This window comes from Etheostoma cragini, chromosome 8 (genome assembly GCF_013103735.1).
Source record: "Etheostoma cragini isolate CJK2018 chromosome 8, CSU_Ecrag_1.0, whole genome shotgun sequence".
NCBI classification, from domain to species: Eukaryota; Metazoa; Chordata; class Actinopteri; order Perciformes; family Percidae; genus Etheostoma; species Etheostoma cragini.
This window is the reverse complement of record NC_048414.1, coordinates 23,974,139-23,996,290: the sequence shown is the minus strand read 5'-3', so window position 1 is coordinate 23,996,290 and position 22,152 is coordinate 23,974,139. Positions and strand designations below refer to the sequence as shown.

Sequence of the window (22,152 nt, the reverse complement as noted above, 5' to 3'; positions counted from 1 at the left end):
ACAACACAGCCCTCAGGTTCATAGGGACACACAAACCTCTCCACCACGATAAGGTGATGGTTCCCCGGAGAGGCCGGGTGTATTGTCATTACACATATGTCAAATACAGTTTAGAGAGTTTAGAGAGCCTCCGAGCCGCAGCTAGTGAAAGCGCCGCCACATGCACTCTGAAAAGGATTTATGCAGACAGCAAGATAATACAAGACATAACATAATGCACAAGACTACATACATGAAGGAATAATTGGTGTATGGTGTCTGTGAATGTGAGTGTGTGAGTGTGTATGAGAAGTATGAGACACAAACTGTGTGGGTTGTTGAAAAACAGCTCAGTTCAGTTCAGCCTATGAGTGTGTGTGCGTGTGTATGTGAAATGTGAGACAGACTGACTGCGCTGTGCAAAACAGCTCAGTTCAGCCCGGCCTTGACCATGGATTTGAGGTGGTGTTTTAAATTAGGGTTGCAATGATTACTCAACATAATTGACAACGTCAACAGCGTCATAACAATTGGTCTACGCATAATTGTATTGACAACTGTCCTTCCAGATATGTTCTTAAGAGGCAAGTCATTTTTAAAACTACTCACACTTATGTGACATGCAAACTTTTTACATTTTTTTTAATTTATGTAGAAAAGGAGGAGATAGCGAGTCTGCCAGAGATGGCCAAAGTGTGTGAGAGGGAAATGGTCCATGGGTGATTAGTTACTGCATTGGTAGGTAACGTCTTCTACACTCGCGTTTCTCGCTTTTGTAGCGTCACACTCATTATCGTCTGTGGCTCAGTGGTATAGCGGGACCTTCCAAGCCTGCCAATTGGAAGGTTGGTGGTTCAATCCCTGGCCCTGCAGTCCCACAACGAAGTGTCCGTGGGCAAGACACTGAACCCTGAGTTGCCCCCAATGCTGCGCCATTGGAGTGTGTATTTCTCTGATGAGCAGGTGGCACCTTGGAGGTAGCCTTTGCCTAACATTAGCCCACCTCTCTTTGTTTACGGTCTTAACCCCGTCTTGGCAGTGCTGTAGTATTTGGTCTCGTCACAAACTCGACCATGACATTTACCACACACTGCGGTACCACTTTCTCACCTGGGCAAGAGAGTTATAGTGGATACAAAAAGAGAGGAGGCTGCTTCTTTGACAAAAAATCCATATAGGCTGCTAAATATATAAATCTTACCTTGTAAAAACAAATGGTGCTTGTGTGAGTGTCTTCCCATGGAAATCTAATAACATAGATATTGCTACTTTAGTGTAAAAAAAAAAAAAGGAGAGTGAGGGGCTCTATAGGGCTATGCCAATAATGTTATAATTGACAATATTAATACTTTGTTACATTTCTTCAATATTTGCTACATTGTTTTACTGGTTTTCATGAAATGACCAATGATGTTCTATTCCAAATATGTATTATTTCATTGATTAATTTTATTTTGATAGTAACCACTATTATTCATGTCACAAATAGATTTGATTAAGCTATCAAGTTTAATATTCATGTTTCATGGGTCATCATATTTTACTGGAAATTAAGTTATGTTAAGGCAGAGACAGGAAAACTAAGTGACATTCACAGGTGTACAGACTTGAGCAGGTGAGCAGTTGTCATGATTTAGAATGATTCGGCGTCACATAAGAACAACTGCCAGGGTCATTAACATACTTATCAGTGTTCACAATCTGCTTTGCATTAACTATTCATGGTTAAAAATAGGCGTGTACAGGGCGGGATAAGAGGCTGATTCACGTACGCACACTTGTGTGTAATTTGTGATTCACAAAGGGAACATTGCTTACAAATGTGCGTGAAAATTGTAGGTCATCTAGGATTTGATATCTTTAATGCATAATGGAAGTTTAACTGAATTGGTCCAATCACTGAACCTTGTCACCATGGCTAACTTTAGCGTGCCTGGGGGATTCATTGTTAACACTAACAAATTAAGATTGATTAGATGAATTGGACTTAAACCAGCTTAGTGTGATTCCTTTAATGCCAGCTAAATGTTTCAGTCACTGTAAGAGGATGGTAATGGTCAATAGTGTTGAATGTGGCACTAAGATCTAGTAAAATTGTACCTTGTACAGCGTCCTGCCATGCCATGAACTACTACAAAGAACTGCTACCAACTACTATTTCTTTCTATTTTTGTTATTTCCACTCTTCATTCTAACCCCAACCGGTCGTCAGACACCGCCTACCAAGAGCCTGGGTCTGACCGAGGTTTCTGCCTTAAAGGAAGTTTTTCCTCGCCACTGTTGCACTGTTGCTTGCTCTGGAGGAGACTACTAGAACTGTTGGGTCCTTGTAAATTATGGAGTGTGGTCTATCTGTAAAGTGTCTTGAGATAACTCTTGTTATGAATTGATACTATAAATAAAATTGAATTGAATTGAAATTGAATTAAAACAAGTACAGAGACAAGTCCTTTTTCTGAAACAGGTCATTTAGAAGATTAGATATTAGTCTATATTTGGCTAAGACCTCAGTATCGAGGGTGGGTTATTTCAGAGGACTTTTAAATGATTACAATACGTAATCTGTTAATAAAGACTAATTGATCAAACCTAGTAATGAAATGTTAACCACGGGTAATGCTACTTTAATTAGCCTTGTTCGGATGGAGTCTAAAAGAACTTTAGGATTAATTGCTGAAGATCTATAGGATAAAAGCAGTCTAAATATATGTCAGGTCTTGCTGTTTTTTCTACCGTTCCTGCGTTTAAAGCTGAACAGTTAGAAGTTGAGAAGTTTATCGCTAATTGTTATAATTTTATCACTAAAGGTGCTCTAAGCAATTTTACGCATGTTTTAGGCTACAACATTTGTTGTCACATACAGCAAAGATCTCACTATATGCGAGCTGCCTGTCCCCAGAACACACTGTAAAAAATGCGGTCTCCGTAGACAGCCCAGGATCAGGGTCTACAAACTGCAACAAAAACAAACTGTGGCCACCTGTATCACCAAGCATACGCTAACAGTGTTCCAGCCAATAACAGACTAGAAGGATTTGGGGTGGGGGGGGTTAGTGTGCAGAAGCACAGAATTGAGCGGGAGGGGACGGGATTCAATTTTTTATTTTATTTATGGTGGTCTCGAGATAAGTCTTGTTATGAATTGATACTATAAATATACTCCACTAAGCAAAAGTAGCTAACAGTGTTTTAACAATTGTGAGATCAGCGCTTGTTCACTGCACACTGCAATTTTGTGTGTGTGTTTGTGTGTTCGTGTGTGTGTGTATGTGTGTGTGTGTGTGGTCTGTCTTTGAAATATGAACCGTTCATCCAATCTACTTCACACTTGTTTTCCTGCATACCCAATGATCCTGGGGTTTGGAGCAATCTGGACAGCATTTGATATGTAAAACAATAAAGGTTGAGGAAAGAAATTTACATTAAAAAGAGAGCGGGGGTGAAGGAGGTTCACCGGCTTTGACTGCGGTTCACTTTTTGCTGTTTCCAACGTAACATGATTGGGTAGAGGCCACCAACCAGACTTTTTTTTACTTTCCTGGAGCAAGAGCAGATAGCAGACAAGAACATTGGAATTGTTAAGTTGAAAAAGGTTTGGAAAAAAAGGAGCTATGTACGCTGGCTTTTCCGTGTCTATCCTTCAGAATAAAAGCCCAGCTTAAATTCACTCAGCGCATTTTGCAAAGATAAAACTCAATATAAATCCATTTGTCAGCATTAAATATCAAACAAAAGTCAAACACCATATCATATTAGGTTGCTGTGCACTGTAAATTCACCATTTCTAAACAGAGGTAGAACATAACCAAATCTTCGAGCTTCCTCCACAGCGCTGTGCAATGCTAGAATATCTCTGACCTGATCAGGCAAAGACAGCCGTTTTATAATAACGTCGGCAAAATCCCTGTAAGAAAATTAACACCTCTGCTGAAGTGTTAAATTTGTTAACGATAACAATGACGAGACTAGACACTGTCATAACGCTGTCTGTAGTGATATAAACATTAGGGGTGATCAGAGTATCCGGCTGAAACGAGTATCCGGTACGGATAAATCACTTTTGCTGAGTACAAGTATTTTACGAGTAATATGAGTCAACATCCGTGCTCGGATTGAATACAACCCCTCAACTGGCCGCGAAGAGTTCTGTGATAATCACAGCGCCCCCCCCCCGCCTACAAACACGCTCTGATCAATCTCACACACACACACACAACATGGAGAAATGCACTCCCTCGGCCTCTCTCTCTCTCTCGCTCTCTCTATCTCTCTGTCTCTGTCTCTGTCTCTCTCTCTCTCGCTCCCGCTCCGTCAAGCAGTCAATCGGGTCTGCGGATCTGTTCCGTTAACGTTTAGGGTTTCTTTAGCTTCAGGTTTGTTTTTAACTTCGGTTTATAGTAGCCTACTTACATAGTAACCAGTAGATTTCTGGTGAACGTGGGTTTCAGACATGCTGCTCGGTTAAATGCAAGTTAAATCTGAAGCTTGATGCTGTCATGTAAATAGTTTTCAAATCAGCAATAAATATAACAATTTTTGATTAACTCATATCAATTGCATGCTTAAATAACATACCGGTAAAAACCCCGCACATTTCAAGAGAGAGCCCAACCCACTTCCGGGTTAAACTGACCACTTCCGGTTTAGGCCCCTCCCAGTCAGAGTACGGATCCGGATACAGATAATTCATGTGGTAAACAGATACAGATACAGATAATGCTGTACTCGCTCATCCCTAATAAACATGCATTAACATTGACGGAAAAGTACAAAAACATTAAAATGTAGTTGAACAGAAACACTCTTTATTTGCATTGCCTTCTCACTCAGTCACTCACTCACTCACTCACTCACTCACTCACTCACTCACACACACAGTCCTGAGCCCGGCTAAATGCAAGCTGGGTTGCGCACCGCCATAACTCCATGAAGCAAATGCCACATTCTCTGTCAGGTCAATGTAATAGTAAAATGTCTTCCTCTGATGTAGAAGTACACTGTAAGTCAGTAGTAGGCTGTACGGTGGATTTGCATATTACTTGGTTTGGGGTGCTTCTTTAAGTAATTTGGTTCTCGAGAATTCTACAATCAGCAAGACCAAAGACCAAGCTATCCTGTTCTAAACAGGCACATTTTGAAAAGGCACTGTAATAATAATAATAGTAATAACCGTAATATTAATAATAAACCTGTGCAAAATCCATCATGTAGAGTACTTGATAGGGAACATCACTGGTGGTATGGAAATGGCAATGAACAGGACTGCAAGGCCCTGCAAAAAGTGGTTTGTTTAGCTGAACAGACAATAGGCGGCGCTCTACCCTGCCTAAGGGATATTTACATCAGGCCCTTCATACACACATACGTCTATTTAATATATTACTGCTTTCAATGAACAGTAATATAATGAACTGACTGATTGTATTTTACTGAAATTGTAATTTTATGGTTTCATGTGACAAATAAATAATAGAAAAATATTACTGTGTGTATCCACTCCAGGTATCCGCCAGCTCCAGCTGATGCTGATGAAAGTAAGTCTGATTCTGGGAGTGGAAATTCATGTTAACGTGGAGTTCGTCAAACTTGTGGAGCCACCCGCAGAGCAGACTGACAGCAGTAAGTGTGTTTGTGGGGGTGTGTGTGGGTGTGTGTGTGTGTGTGGGCGGGTGGGTGGGTCATGAGTGCCAGAGACACACAGGGACCCTTCTGCAAATCTCAACTATGGAAAGCTGTCTGCTCACCAAATACAGATGTGAAAGTGATCAGAAAGTTTCCTATACCTCTTTTGCACCAACGACTAGGGATGGACCTTGATTATATGATAAGTGTTCAGCCCTTATTTTGGGGTATCTGATCAATGACAATTCAGAAATGACCCCAAGTCACAACCCAGGAGCAACGCATAACAATTAACTTAAAAGAAAGAAATGGGATAGAAATGGCTTTCCTCGTTATATTCAGTAAACGGCTAAGTAAGACGGCTTCACAACTCATTTTAAAGGGAAAATATTATGTAGTATTTTCTGATTCATACTTTAATTTTCAAAAACACTTTATCATGCTCCCAATGGCTGCTGCACCTGTATTGACCCTCTGAAAGCACGTCTGCTCTGAGTGGCCAGCACGTTTTTTGCAATTTCAGCTCTCCTTGAATCTCCGCTCAGCTGTAACTACTGCATTTAGCAGGACTATGAATATGGAATACTACACAACCGGACATGTCCCAACAGTAATGTGACCCAAAATTGGGGAGAAATGACCAACATTGGCAGCCAAGATTACAGCTATCTGGCATTAGCATGCAGCTACTAGTTATTTAGCAGTAGGCTAACATTAGATTTTAATGAAATGAAACGGCACTTTCTACAGTCAAAAATTGCAGATAAACGCTTCTAAACCAAATACTAGCCAGTCAGACGTTTCAGAAGTAATGTGACCCGAAATTGTGGAGAATTTAACAACATTGGCAGTCAAAATTACATTTTACTGGCTTTAGAATTTAGCGACATGCGACAATGCAGATGACCAATCCCATGTCCCAGAAGACCGGCTTGGACTTGCATAACACCTAGTCAAGAGTAGAAAAAAAACTGTTGTAACTGGAGCGCTACGAACGATGTAGCACACAGGGATTCCTCTAAAATATGTTTACCTCATTATTTGTTTTGGCTATGTTTACCATGAAAATCCGACATAACGTACAGTAGCTATGACAGAAGGAAAAGCATATGTCCTAAACAGAAAAAGGAGAGAGATTTGCACTTTCCAGCAGCCGCAGTGAATTGCAGTCTGCGGATGTGTGTCTCAAGCGAGGGAGTGGCGGTGCTGAGAGAATTAAACATTTACTTATTTTCACACATTTGGGTTTTTACTGGCAGTTTTGCCTGTAAAACAATGATTCCGTTCTACTGTACTGAGGGAAAAGCTTCTGAGACTCCTTAAGCAGAGGGATGCTCCTAGAGGAGAGCCAGACCTTCTGGCTCGGTCGGGCCAAGGGAGCAGGAGTCCTGTACTTTTCTCTGGTGGCAGCGGTGAAGGTGTTCTTGCACCAAGGGTACAGCCAGTTCTCTCTCTTGGACACGAAACAATGGGGTTTGGTATCCCAGGGCCACCTCAAAGGGAGAGAGGCCGGTGGCAGAGGTGGTCAGCGAGTTGTGCGCACACTCAATCCATGGCAGGTTTTTTGCCCAGGTGGTCGGATTTTAAGCGGCCACACAGTGAAGGGATGCTTCCGAACATCTGCGTCCACTGTGAGCCACCAGAAGTATTGCTTCAATATAGTCAACCTGCGGTGCATCCCAGTGTGACAGGCAAAACAAGAGGTGTAGACCCACTGCAAATCTGCACAGACATAGGAAGAAAGTGTCAATTAGGTGGTCCATCTCTTGGTCCAAGAAAACTGTTTCAAGCTCGGTGGAATCCTCAATTCCACTGTGAGTTGTCAAACAGATGGGACAGAGCATTTGGCTTGACGTTTCATGAACCAGGTTGGTAAGTCAAGGTGAAGATAAACCTGCTGAAAAACAGGGCCACCTGGCTTAACGGGAATTGAATCTCTTGGTGGACTGAATGTAGACTGAATGTAGTTCTTATGGTCGGTTACCCCCATAAACGGCTGCTCAGGAATAGGACTGAATGACGGTGGAATTCACATTTCTCTGCTTTAACATAAAGTTTATTTTCTAACAGGCGTTTGAGGACCTGAAGAACATGGGACACATGCTCTGTTAGGGAAATGGGAAAAATGAGAATGTCGTCGAGATAAGAAAACAACAAACCGGTTAAAAAAAATCCTTCAACAAATCATCAATCATGGCCTGTAAAACGGATAGATACTCAAAATGACCTAAGGGAGTGTTGAAAGCAGTCTTCCATTTGTCCCCTGCCGGATACAAACCATGTGATAGGCCTTACGGAGAACCAGTTTAGAAAAAAACGTGGCGCCCTGAAGGGGTTAGAATGCAGAACTAATGAGCGGCAGGGGGTACTTATTCAGAGAGGTTGAGGGTAACAACGGGGAAGATGGTGTACGGGACATCGACGAAGCTGCGACCCGGCCAGTGGAGCGTGGCCAACCACCCCTTTCTTGTTTCCTCTCCTGCAACCTTTTATCAATCTTGATAGCAAGAGCGTTGCGACCCTTAAGAGTTTCAGGTTCATCTGAACAGCTAGCTCATCTTTTACAGCTTCACAAAAAACCGTTCATAAATGCACTACAAGAGTACATTTATGAACGGTTTGATTGAAGCTGTAAAAGTGCCTCCTCATTCCATCATGTGTCTGCTGCCAGTGTGCAAAATCCAACTGAGTAGTCCACCACACTGTCAACCCCCTGCATCAGATTCATCAGTCGCTTGCAGGCCCTCCCCACATAGTCAAAATGATCAAAAACAGTTTTAATTTCCGAGGAAAAATTATCAAAAGTTAATCCTGAAGACAAGCAATTAGTACACACAGCTCTGGCCCAAGCAAGTGCTCTGCCACTGCGTAAACCCAGGGCATAATGTACCTTGGATGACTCTGTGGTAAAAGACTGCGGCCTTTGTTGGAAGATCAGCCCACATTGGAGGAGAAATCCACGGCATTTATCCAATTATCCAGCAAAGGGTTGATGAGAGGTTCGCAGTAAGACGGAGCGGTCGCCGTGTCTGTGGGAACAGGTGGTAAGACAGGAGGAGCAGGGAGAGATGGTGGGTGAAGAACGGACAGGTTAGCAACTTGTGCTGTTAGCTGGGTGACCTAAGTGACTAGTTGCTGATTGTTCTCCAGAAGTGTGTGAATTAACTGATTGTGTTGTCCTAATAAAACACCCTGAGACTGGATAGCCCCTTGGGTGCCATCATCCTCGAAAACCTGTGGTATCTCTGTGGAGTCTGCTTGTAATTTGACCCAGAACACAGAGATACTACGCAGGACACTGATAGAAATTTAAAGTGATGTCTGTGACGTTACTCCAGAGAGGACAGTCAGTCCACTACCACAGTGGAACAGTCAATTCCACTGAGAGATTCAGGCGAAGCAGGTGGCAGGTCTGAGAGGGGAATGGCGAGCAGCACAGCAATTAATCTTTTTTTGGGTTCTTCCGCAGGTCCCGGGTGGCGAGCAGAAGTCCGGCCCTCCAGCCATCTTGTCTCAAACTACGATTGGGATTTGGTGATTGGAGCCGACGGACGCAAAAACACATTAGATGGTGAGAAAGAAGGAAAATTGCCAACAATAGTGGTACTGTTGGGTAAACTATAGTGGTTGACATGGTTCAAAATAAATCTTAAGAAAAGGTTTGTTCCTGACCCACATTTGTTTGACTGCAGTCAAAGCACTATTTATTTTTTGAGGTACTGCAAAGCAGCTTTTAGTAACTAGGTAACCCATTTCCTGTTGACATAGTTTTAACTGGATCCTTAATATAATAATAATATAATAATCCTTGTATGGGGTCAACGCTATGTACGAATGAGTGTGCTGGTTCACTAACTGACAAGGAGTTGAGCTCTGACAGGGAGTAATTTATGTGTTATTTATGTTTATCTGTGTAACTGTTTGCATGTGGTACATGTGTTGTGCTTATGTTTTGCTGACACAAAGTAACTGATTACAGAAAGCAAGCATTCTACATAAATCGCTTGCTTCAGTAGCATTTGTTTCTCCATGACAGCTGGAAAACTACCTTATGTGTAGACCTACTATAGCTAGAAGGGTCATCTACTCTTTAAATAGTTAATTTTGTTCTTTCTATAAATCCAATTTTGACTGTGGACCTCTACTATATTTAGATATAATCAGGCTTTATTTGAATATGTTTTACCAAAGGTTTCCCACGGCATGGTTCAATGCTAAGGTTTTTTTTCCCCTTCTTGGCAGGTTTTGGTCGTAAAGAGTTTCGAGGGAAGTTGGCCATCGCCATCACAGCTAACTTTGTCAACAGGAACACCACAGCAGAGGCCAAAGTGGAGGAGATCAGTGGTGTGGCCTCCATCTTTAACCAGAAGTTCTTTCTGGAACTTAAGGAAGAGACGGGTCAGTTTGGAAAATTTGTGGTACCAGATCCCATACCATAAAGCCTAATTTTCTCTGTTGAAGTGTATACTATTCAGGGCTATCTGTCTGCTTTTTGCACTCCAATGGATTTTTCTTGAAGAATTTTTTTACTTTTACAAGTACCTTTTTCTTAAGTAAAACTGCTCATTTTTTTCAGGAATTGATTTGGAGAACATAGTTTACTACAAAGACAACACCCACTACTTTGTCATGACGGCAAAGAAGCAGAGTCTACTGGACAAAGGGGTTATCATAAATGTGAGTTTATACATGCATGTGTAAATAAGGCAATATCTGAAACAGGATTTTGATTCTTCATGTGAAAACCTACCGTCCACATCACCCTTAATTTAACTCGACTGTCAACATTGTAGTCATTAGATTCAACTGACGCTGACATGTGACAGTACAGATCCCTCTGGAGACACAAAAAGCCTTATATCATTTATTTTATTTATGCAGTTGTCTCCCAAACACATGTAGACAGACCTTATTTGTAGCTTAACTTAAATGTTAATGTGTTGGCATGCCTGTTGGCATGGTGTGTACCAGCAGTTTTGTCGTTAACCTATAAAGGGGCTGACCCATCAAGAAGAGGGAAAAGAACTATTGGCGATGAAATTTGAATTGAAGCCCAACGGTGGCATCGCCTCACGTCTCTTAAAGTTGCCTGTGTCCTGGCAAGTAACATATAAGGGCCGGAACTGGAACTTCTGATTTTTGTCCACATGAGTACCGTTACTTATTACGGAGTACCGCCACCGGTAAGTAGGTACGCACCCCTAACCACCTGCGTAACTCAGTGTCTCAGCTATAGATAGGAGCTTAGAAATGTCATGGATAACATGAATTATTTTATTGGATAAACATATCATTAAAACCCTGATGGTTTTACTAGACTACTATGCGTCCAGACGCAGGAGGACACCATTGCGCAGCTCACAGCCGGAACATAATCCAGTTTCCCTGACAGTCACAAAGTCGCTCACACCAGACCAGCTAGCTGCGTCGTTATATGGTGGTTGCAGCCGAGGCAACGTTTGGGATTGTGGCAGAAAAACATTATGACGAGGATTGTAAAAGAAGTTCAGGCACCCTCAGCTCCTCATGTGCCAGCCGCTGACTGCTTGAGGAAGCACGCCCCCCAAACCACTTTCAATGGTTTGAACAATAATTGTGCTGTTTGGCAATGAACGTGCCATAGCACGTGTCAGGGATGCCAGCAAGTTTTTAAGATTTTTTTTAAAAATATCACGCAATGTGCAAAACCACCTTTCTCAAACCCCTCCTAGGCCGTGTGACCGATTTGGAAGAAACCTGGTACGTAGCATCTCCCGATGGACCTGGCCAAAAGTTATTAAAAGAAGTTAAACTTTGCACAATTTACCACAGAACTAAATTTTATACCTAGCTACGAAAAGAAAACTTAACATTATTGTTTGACATGCCACTCCGAAACTCATTACCCATTACCACCACCAAAATCAAATGTTTTGCCAGTAACTCTATGGATGAAAATGGAACATTTTTCAATTACATTTCTCTGCCTTAGTAATAGCTATCAACATGAAACTTGTGATGCTTGTTTGTCATGCTGATCTGAGGCTCTGTACCATAATTTGGTGAAGATAGGCAATATGGGTGAGCTATAATTGAGGTAGAAGTGTTGTGGCCTTTTAATCAACTAGTATAGGGGCCTCTATGGAACAGATTGATTACTTGGCCTGTAGTAGTGCTGCTTGTAGAATTCTTCCAAACCACTTTTAACCCTAAAATGATTTACAGAATGTCCCCAAACCACTTAAAATGCAACTCAACTGTATAGCCTGTGTGTGTGTGTGTGTGTGTGTGTAAAGTGGGAGAGAGTTGCCAAATGTAACACTTCAGCAGAGGTGTTGAGGTAGGGGATTTGATTTGTGATGGTAATGTTATTAGTGTTAACAGTAGACTTAATTAACCCGACCCAGGATGAGTCTGATGAAAACTGCTGTGTTTGCCCGATTTAAGCGCTGAGATGTTCTCGCACTGCGCTGTGAAGGAATAATCTCAGAGATTATGTTCTGTTTGGCTTCTGTTTAGAAGTGGTGAATGTAGGCTACAGCTCACAGCAACTTATTACTTTATAGTTTCTGGCTTTTCTTTAATATTTAGCTTTAGCAAATGGCTTTTAGTTGAATTTCCTATTAAAAAATATTAGACACTGAAAAGCATAGGGCCTTTTTTTGTCAACCTTATTCAACACAACAGATAGGTGGGAGTTATGTTCCTTTCAGCTATTTGCTTATGCTCCAGGAAAGTGAAGAATTATTAGTTTTGAACATTCAGCAATCACGTAGGGTGGTAACACCCGCTCAGCTCTTGTACAGCATACTTTATGTGGCATCTGCATGTGATGTGCAGGTTACCTACCCCCTAAAAACTCCCTCAAACAAGAACACACACGCGTACAGATATGTTTCACTTTATTACATAGATGAATAAGAAAGAATGAGCCTTTGGAGCTTGAACCTTTCCTGACATTTGCCTCTCGGCCGTCGTGCTTTGGGTTCTGCTTTTACATGCTTTGCTTCTGTGGGCTCCACAGGAGGGGGGGGGGACTTAAGTCAGGGAGGCTTGGAACCTGTGATAACTGCTTGCAGTTATAGTTATCCCTTTAGTTTAGGTTGACGAAAGTAAGACTGAAACAAATACTTGTAGACAGGAATGTGTGGGTTTGCCAGGGCGGTGAGAAGCTAGCTTTGGCAGTGAGTGATGGACCTCCATAGGGGATGATATAAAAATTGGGCTCTAATTAGATGCTTGCTCTTTCTCATATTTCTTCTATGTCCCCTACACACAATCCCACAAAAAAAAACATTATGAGTCAAAAGGTTGATATACTCTACAGAGATTAGACAATACAAATTGATGAACAGTATTATAGCATTATGATGAAGTGTGTCCCTAACCCTACCGCTCAGAACACACACACACACACACACACACACACACACACACACATACACACACACATATACACACACACGATAACTCAAATATGGTCGCTCTCTGACACACACACACACACACACACACATACATAGATAAAATATTTCAAACAGGCTCGCTCTCTCACTTACACACACATACACACACACACACCTTGATGTGCCCTCAGTGGATGTCTATCTCATCTTACATTACCCATTAGTGAAGCGTCATATCTCACTCTGTCAGCTAAATGGCAGCATGCACATATGTGGCCAAAGTCCTCATCACTGATAATAGCACACTTATTCAACAAATGATGCATCTCACTTTGGTAAACAGTCAAACCAACATGACAGTTATTTCCTGAGTGACACAAAGGGAGATGGAAGTGCTGCTCGATTATAGAAAAAAATCAAAATCACAAATTTTCTTGGTCAATATTGAAATCATGATAGTCTTCTATTTCTGTTTCTTTTTTTGTGAATAAGTTTTTTTTATTTTCTTTATTTAATTTTAACATAACATCTGTCTAGGTATAATTTAACTTCTCAGGAGCCAAATTTTTATGTATTTATCTATTCAGTTTAGGATTTACCCATCTCCCAGAACACATCATCTTGGGCTGCAATCCAACATAGGTTATGATGTATCCCAGTCCAAAAGTCCAGGGGCCTCCATGTATAAGCCTTGAGTACGCTGAGTTTTACGTACACTTTGTGATGTATAAAAAGTTAACTTGACGTGAGAATGTGCAGGCCGTCACGCAAACTGTTGAGCAGTTGTGAGAATGTGCGAGCCGTCCGCAAAGTCTTCTTGATCTGTAACATGGCAAATTATAAGTGCCAAAAATCACTAAACATTACAAAACGTTTCCACTTCACTTACTGGCATATATCTGAGACCTTGTCCATAAAAAAACATAATCATATCCACTGATATTCCGTAAATGTTTGATCATTTATGAGGATAATGTTACAAATCTTTCACAAATTAATAATTCAATTTGCAGGCTACTTAACCTCTGTTAAACATGAGGATGGGAAATGAATGAAAAATCTCTTTTAGGAAATTTTTTCAGTCATCTTTCTTATTTCCCATGGATGAAATATCTTGCTCACTGTACAAAAAAAAGATGGTCAGGGACAAATGCAATAGCGTCTGTAAGTCTGTAGTTGCAGAGGCTCAGACATCCATAGTGTACAGGAGGCGGGACGCACAGATCTATATCCCCAGGAACAAAACCTGATTGATCCCATGGATGATTTGTAGGCTATGTAAGTGAACAAGGTGTACCCGGTCCACCAAACACTGGGCCCTCTTGGCTGTCTTGATTCTGCACAGATCTGTTACTTTTTCATTATTTCATCCATGCATGGCACAGCTAATGACTCATTGAATAAATGGTTTGATTAAATCAGTTAGTTCAATCTGCTTATTGTGCGTAATTTGAATTTACACTGAGATGCATGTTGTTCTGCATCTGGTGTGGCTCTGCCACTATTGGCTTGATTTCCACTTTCCATTTCCATTAGACTTTTTATTTTTAAATTTCTGCCATGGATCGGTGCAATCAATGCTCTGTCACCATTTGACACTCTGGGCATTTTCTTTTGTTGCTTATCCGAGACGACAAACCCCCAAACAGAACTTTTTTTGTCTCGGAAATCAGCACCTCACTCACAATAAGTTTTTTGTATTTTTTCTTCTTTTTTTTTCATCTCAAACTGAATGAGGTGCCCCCTCACATCACGTGACATAGTTTTAATATACCTACACATTTCTGTTTCTTCTTTATTAACGTTATAACGTTATTAACGTTGTTAACGTTATGTTTCAGTTGGTTAAACAGATTAGTTTTAATATACCTAAAAATTGTGTTTCTTTGTTATTTAAGATAGTTGGCCATACGTGACTTTGTGCTTATGTTTCAGGGGGTTAAAAAGATTTGTGGTTTTACCAAGTGATTCAAATCAAATGTAGCAAATCAAATTATGTGTTTATGCTCCATGTCAGATTCTTCAAATCCAAACTGTTCCCAGACAACGGAATTTGCTCTGCCCTTTGTGATCTCCAAACGCTGCTTCTATTACTCATCTTTACTCTCTTCTGATTTTTAAATGCCCCCAGTTACCACAAAGAGGATCTTGCTGACCATTTGTTGAGTAGGTGTAACCTTTGAGAGGGGCTACAGTGTGTGTCATTCAAAACACAAGACATAAGAGTTTACTTGCAAAATGTAACGTTCAACATCATTGTTTTTCTTGATTACATTCTTTTTGTGATTGATTGTTGGAAGCCAAAATCAGGTAGGGCAACATGTTTAGACTGATCACTGACTACTGTAGAGTTCACACTCTGGCCTTTAATGAGCAATAGCCGCTTACTTTTTGTGTCGGCTCTTTTTCTTCCCTTTTAAGTGGAAACAGCTGTTTTTTCTGCTGGAAGCAAGGTTGATAACAAATTGTCAGTATTCTCTGCCTTAAACCTTCATCCCCTCGTTTCAATACAGGACTATATGGAAACGGAACGACTACTGAGTGCTGACAACGTCGACCAGGAAGCATTGCTCTCATACGCCCGTGAAGCAGCTGACTTTGGCACAAACTACCAGCTGCCATCCCTGGACTACGCCATTAACCATTACGGGCAGCCTGATGTTACCATGTTTGACTTCACCAGCATGTACGCCTCAGAGAATGCCGCCTTAATCAGGGAGAAACGCGGACATCAGTTACTGGTTGCACTGGTCGGAGATAGTCTGCTTGAGGTACGCGGTGGCAGTGACATCAGAGTTGTGTGATACTCTAGCCCACTCTGACCCTGAGGCTCAGCTTATGTGTGTACACACTAACATGTTCTCCCTTTACAGCCTTTCTGGCCCATGGGTACAGGTTGTGCTCGGGGTTTTCTGGCAGCCTTTGACAGTGCATGGATGGTGAGGGGCTGGGCACAAGGCAGGAGTCCTCTGGAGATACTGGCTGAAAGGTATTTGGGTTTATGTTTCACTTCCTGTAATCTTAGATAGGCAAGATTGAATTTCTCTGGATTTCATACAGATGAAAACAAGCATCAGACAAGACAATCGAGGGCCGTTAATCAGTTTGTCCGTGCACCACTTTGATCCACAGCAAGATAACGTGGCCTGATACATATTACTGTGTATGTTGCCCAATGGACAAGAGACTCTTTGACAAAAGGTCAAAGTTTCTGTGCAATAAATATAATGTATCAAATTTAATACAGTTTTCAAATACAATTATAAGGACATATTACCTTTACCATTTGCTGAGCATAATTATGCTCCACAGTTTAAGAACCATATACATGGTTACTTCTTGCTCATTCATGCCCTTTAATTGTGACAAGAAATGAGATACAATGAGCTTGCTGTGACATTTTCTGTAGAAGTTCATGCTCCTCAGAGAATGAATGCTAATGTCCTTAGTGACCCTATGGCCTTTCTTCTCGCTCCCCTGTCAGTCCAAACGTTGCAATTGTGTACAAGGAAAAATGTGAAGGCAGTAGCACTGCTCTCCAGCCAAAACGTAATTTTTTTTCTTGCAGAATATTTTACAATCTAATTAGCAGATTGGTAGAACAGGCCCAAAACATCACATATATGATTATTAAGGCAGAAAAGATTCAGACTCATTAATAAGATATGAATTCAGTTGTGATTCTGTGAGGATTTACAGATCCTGTTTCTAGTTTTAATCTTCCCCTTAACATTTAAATGAATCTACATGTATGTGTGTGCGCTCAAATATGGATTCTGGAGAAAAAAAAGAAAGGATAAAATATGAAGGACTAAACGGACATTAATGAAGACATTCCCCAGCACATTCCCCAGGAGTCATTCTTGATGCCTCCTGTTTCAGACATCTCTCTCAGATAAGGCCGAGGATGATGGGAATGTCTTGCTGCTTGTCTACCAAATCTCATTTTCAATCACGTCGCCCATACTACTATGTGCTAAAGTTAGCGCCATCCATACTACAATGTGTTAACGTTAGCGGCCTCCATACTACTATGTGTTAACGTTAGCGCCATCAAGCCGCAATGTTTTGCTGTCAATTAATGCAGAATGACTAATCTGTTGAGTTGTCTTAGTCGGGCGTCAAATGCAAAGTACAGTAGATATATTCCCATCCATTTAGATTGAACATGGTATTGATGACGTAAACAATAATAACGATAACTCCAGTGAAATGATGTGAAAGTTGAAGAGTAGATAAAGACTGTATTAAAGTTGATTCTGGTTTCCAACTCTGTTAAAACACGGATGTAGACAACTTCTCTCTAGCTTAGTTTCCATCCACGTGTCAATTCAATAGCAGTATCTGAAGTTTGGTGAAAAAAAAAAAATCATGCAAATACAGCTGGTGAAACTGTTAATCCTTCATTAAGATCAACGTACAACCTAGCTTACAGGTGAAGAACAAACCAAAACTACTAGCTAACGTACTTTAAATGTGCAAGAACTATAGACCAAGAACAGGCTTAAATAAACTGACAACATAAGTTATACGACTTACAGTTCTCAAAGAGGCACACACACAATCTCAGCTGATTGTCCTCCGGACAGCTAGTCTCTTTTTCTTTTCTGTCACTTTTTTCTCTTTGTGGCGCGTGTCCGCGCTACTCCGATACAACAACCTCTTGTACAAAACTAAAGTAACGAGCCAATTTTGTAAAATGTAAGGAGTAGAAAGTACCGATATTTGTGTTAAAATGTAAGGAGTAGAAGTAAAAAGTTGCCACAAAAATAAATAGTAAAGTAAAAATATCAGAAAAATCTACTTAAGTACAGTAACAAAGTCTTTGTACTTTGTTACTTCACATCTCTGCTAAACACTAAAACTACCAGCTACGTAGCTTAAACTTTAGTTTTGACTCTTCATGTAAGGGTTTGTGAATACTGAAAGGAAATAAAAATTCTAGCCTTGGAGCCAAGGAGTCAGGATTATTTTTATGGGTATTTCATGTCACATGATACAAATAGTCTTGTTGTCACCCACGGAAACAAAGTAAAGTAGAAATAATCAAATAAACTAGTTTAGTGTAAATGCACAAGTGATGTAGATTTCCTGTTAACAAAATGTTTTGCTTTCAGCACTCCTCAATGGTTGCTATCTTCATACAGATGTTCATAGTGTAGTTCTCAGAACTCTTTCTTCTCTTTGAAGCTGCAGGATATTGAATATCCCAGTTATATCTGCCTTGTTGTTCCTCAGAGAGAGCATCTACCGGTTGCTGCCTCAGACCACCACAGAGAACATCAGTAAAAACTTTGAACAGTACACCATTGACCCTGCCAGCCGCTACCCCAACCTCAACTCTAGCTGTGTACGCCCACACCAGGTCAGTCCAACAATTATATAACAAGAATAAACTTTGTTTAATAAAGTTCCAAGGTGCTTTCTAATGAAAGGAAAACAAAAATTAGAAAACAAATTCAGAGCATTCCATTTTAGATAGGGGTCTTAAACTCAGTGACATGGTTTTAATCTTATTTGAGTGTTTGATTTTATCATCATTGCCATTTTTTATTCTGGGATATTAAATTTTTAAAGAAGCAAATAGCTTAAATCTCAACGATGGCTTAGAACACACATTTCTCTTTACCAGCAAGCTCAGAAAAGTTTTTAAAACGTTTTCTTTTCTTTCAGGTGCGTCACCTGTTCATTGCCAGCCAACAGGACTTGTGTCACCTGGAAAGAGGAGGACCCACACGTAGATCAGTGAACTTGTCCAGACGAGGTGAGATGCAGAATGACTGTCTATTTTCCCCAACCCCCAAACACAATGCGATGATTTTGTCCTGATGGCTGACTGATACATACAGTGTTATTGTACATGAAAATTTAAAAAAAAACGATGGACTCTTCAGAAGAGGTAATTATCTTTACTCGAGTTTATGTGCTTGAAAGTCACTGGACATCAAAATCTTCTTAACATAACCATAATAAGAAATACTGAGTAAGTTGTGTGGAGCTGATGGTCATAATTAGCTTTGTACAAACTCATTTGGCAATGGCTTGAATGTAACAGACATTCAAAAATATCAAAAGCTTGCACTAATGCACTAAAACATTGCTCACAAAGTTTATTTGATGTGTATGGACCGAGTCAATATTTTGGGGGAAAATAGCAATGATGCAGTTCTCCATCTCTTATGCTCTCTAAGTCAATATAATATTTAGTAAATGAGCCATTAGGCAGTTAGTCAGCAATCTTGGAACCCATCGGCTAACGGTCCTATGACGCTTTAGCTTCTGTGGGGAACGGAAAATATTTTGGAGGTTCTGGCCAATCTCTATATCTCTACAGATACCTGCATATTAATGCAGATAAATTAATAAAGCTAAATCTTTGCCAGACGATAGCTGTTTCCGAGATCGCATTTCGGCCAATGTGTTCAACCTTTTTTGCTCTCTACACAGATTGTTCACTTGCATGCAACCAAACCCTGCACAAACTTGATTGCTCAGTGCTACTTACACTACAGACGACAAACAAAAAACAGAATGTTTCCCAAACTTTAGTCTGTTGCCTCCAGATTCTGCGTTCAAATTCAGTTATCTGTTTGTAGAGTCAGTCAGAGTCAGTTAGTCAGTGACTAGTTTTACACATGACTGCAGGTGGAATCTCACCAAAATGCAACCTAAAAGGACAGTCTTTGAAACCTTCAGTTAGGTTTGATTTTATTTTCACATTTTACTTATATACTTTATTGTTAAATTATGGTTTAATATCTTAATTTAAAATGTGTCAAAATCAAGAATCAGATTATAGGGATAATATGGTTTGTGTTTATGCTGCTATAATTACATACGATACAGTAGAAGCATCAAATAGCTTTAGACAATGTAGTGACAGTGAGGCTTGTTGCCAACTACTCTGATGGGACTGTATTCTACTTTCAAATCTCCCTTTTATGTTGCAATGGTAATCTGATCATCCCATGAGCAACCTCTAAGACAACAACAGCCCCATTAACACTGCATGAAAGCTGTAGTTGATACCTTTTATAAGTGAAATTAAGATGCTTTAGCTACTGCAATTTTTTTTTTTTAATCAACACTGAGTCAGCCAGTCAATGAATAAAGAATCAAGTTTACTAAACAAAAAAAGGTTAACATCTTAGGTAATGCCTATCCAGTCCCACTAAAGGGAAACTTCAGCCCTAATTCCTAGTCCCAGGCTGACGCACTTCGTCACAGACAATACAGTTGGATACCATTACACCCACACGCATGAGGGTTGAACATGATGCCTCTCATAGTCATGTGCTCACCTGCTCTACTCTGCATCAGCAAGGTTAGACCATTAGTCTAACCCACAGTAACAATCTGGATTAGAATGACAAACAGTATAGTGCTGATACAGTTGTTTTTCACATCAGGTTTCTCCCTGAGAAGAACAAGTCATCGTTTAGTCATAAATTAAAGCAGCATTAATATATTTTTTAGGCCACTTGGGGGCAACAGAACAAGCTTCAAACCCAACCTTCAATGCAACATACAATAGACATTGGAACTTATATCACAATGTTTTTTTTTTTAGAAAAGCGGCTGTAATATCAGACATTTTGTGCTGCAGGAAAAACTTTGAAAAAAGGCTGTGATATCCTGGAGGGACTGACTGAAGAAAGTGACAAGTGCATGAAGCAAAGCATTGGCAGTGTCTTACGCTGTATCACTACTTGTGCCTTAAACAGAAAAGCTGCGTTCTATCATTGAAGACCTCATTCATCCGCAATAGTTTTCGCTGAAACTATGCTTGACAAAAAAGCAGCCGACATACTCAAAGCAGTTCCATTATAATAACAGTTTCCCGTCGGATTGATGATATGTCCAATAATATTGTTGGACAAGTGGTGGATAAAATAAAACAAGCAGGTCTTTTTGCTTTACAATTGGATGAAATGACAGATGTAAGTGGAGCGGCTCAGCTCCTTGCATTATTACATTATAAAGACATGTCCGACGTTAACAAGCATATTGTTTTGTAAAACGCTCACAGGACAAATCTGAATCAGCTGTATTTGTCAGGTATGAGGACACCTAAGAGGAATTTTGCTTTGGATCGTATTGCTCACAATGTGCTTACTCATTCGAAACGAACAACAAAACAAAAAATACATACACACAATAAACACAAACAATATTGAGAGGTTCAGGCAATAGTGCAATGAAAAGTGCTAAATATGCAGGAGTAAATTATATTTGTGATAGTTATTATTTTCATTATGGAGCATAGTACAAAGGATGCTGGAATAAATAGTATTATGTTATTAAGTATTAAATTACAATATAAAAAGCTCTGAAATAGAGAATGATGAATAATTAATAAGTGGAACCAGTAAACAGACTGATTAGAGACAGTGTTGCTGGATTATTGCACAGGAATTGAACCTGGCACTGAGTAAGAAGTCAGCCGTCCATCAGATGATGGCTTGTGGAAAGAAACTATTCCTGAGCACTGGTTTTTGGCGGAGAGTACTCTGTAGCGCCTACCAGAGGGGAGAAACTCACATATCCAGGGGGGCAAGTATCACATATGCTCAACATGTATGACGAAGAGATCAGATTCATAAGGAAGGTCAAATGATGGTAGAAGAAATGCGAGGATCGAAATGTGCGTGGTTTCCCACTGCCTGATGCCTATTTTGCCACCACAGATGTTGACAGAAGTGCAGTGTTGAAAATTGTTAAAACACATCCGTCCAAACTCAACATCAATTTCAAGCAGTACTTACAGGATATTGAATCAAAGTCAGCTAAACATGACTAGCTGACAAACAATGATTAATGCCTATGGCAATTCAAGGATCAGACGTTTAGGGAGGCTTAGGCTGAATCCCAATCCTTCCCCTTACCCCTTCCCCTTACCCCTTCGCCTAGCTTTTGCGCGTTCACGCGGGACCTAGTTCTGTCCCAATACCTATTACGGCCTAGGGGAAGGGGATTGACCAAGGGCTGTATGGCCCTTGGAACCTAGTGTGGACTCACTTGAAAACAAACAGGCATCAATGGCTGCCCATCGACCAGATAGAAACATAAATGTAAGTACTTTCAAGAGAGCCTACTTTATTATTGTAATAATTTGTAATTAATTCCTGTTCATTGTTCATGCACTTGTATATTGTTGTTGGTTTTG

At 40.4% G+C, this 22,152-nt stretch overlaps 1 protein-coding gene across 13 annotated transcripts in view; it reads left to right on the top strand.

The window, feature by feature from the left end:
* Positions 1–22,152, top strand: part of mical2b (microtubule associated monooxygenase, calponin and LIM domain containing 2b) — an 87,174-nt gene that overhangs the window by 19,797 nt on the left and 45,225 nt on the right. For all 13 annotated transcript variants that reach the window (XM_034878282.1, XM_034878283.1, XM_034878287.1 and 10 more), the window contains exons 4-11: positions 5,482–5,598; positions 9,071–9,172; positions 9,844–9,999; positions 10,178–10,278; positions 15,500–15,757; positions 15,860–15,975; positions 18,225–18,351; positions 18,660–18,750. In XM_034878282.1, coding sequence (XP_034734173.1) covers positions 5,482–5,598; positions 9,071–9,172; positions 9,844–9,999; positions 10,178–10,278; positions 15,500–15,757; positions 15,860–15,975; positions 18,225–18,351; positions 18,660–18,750 — 1,068 coding nt within the window. The remainder of the gene's footprint in view (positions 1–5,481; positions 5,599–9,070; positions 9,173–9,843; positions 10,000–10,177; positions 10,279–15,499; positions 15,758–15,859; positions 15,976–18,224; positions 18,352–18,659; positions 18,751–22,152) is intronic.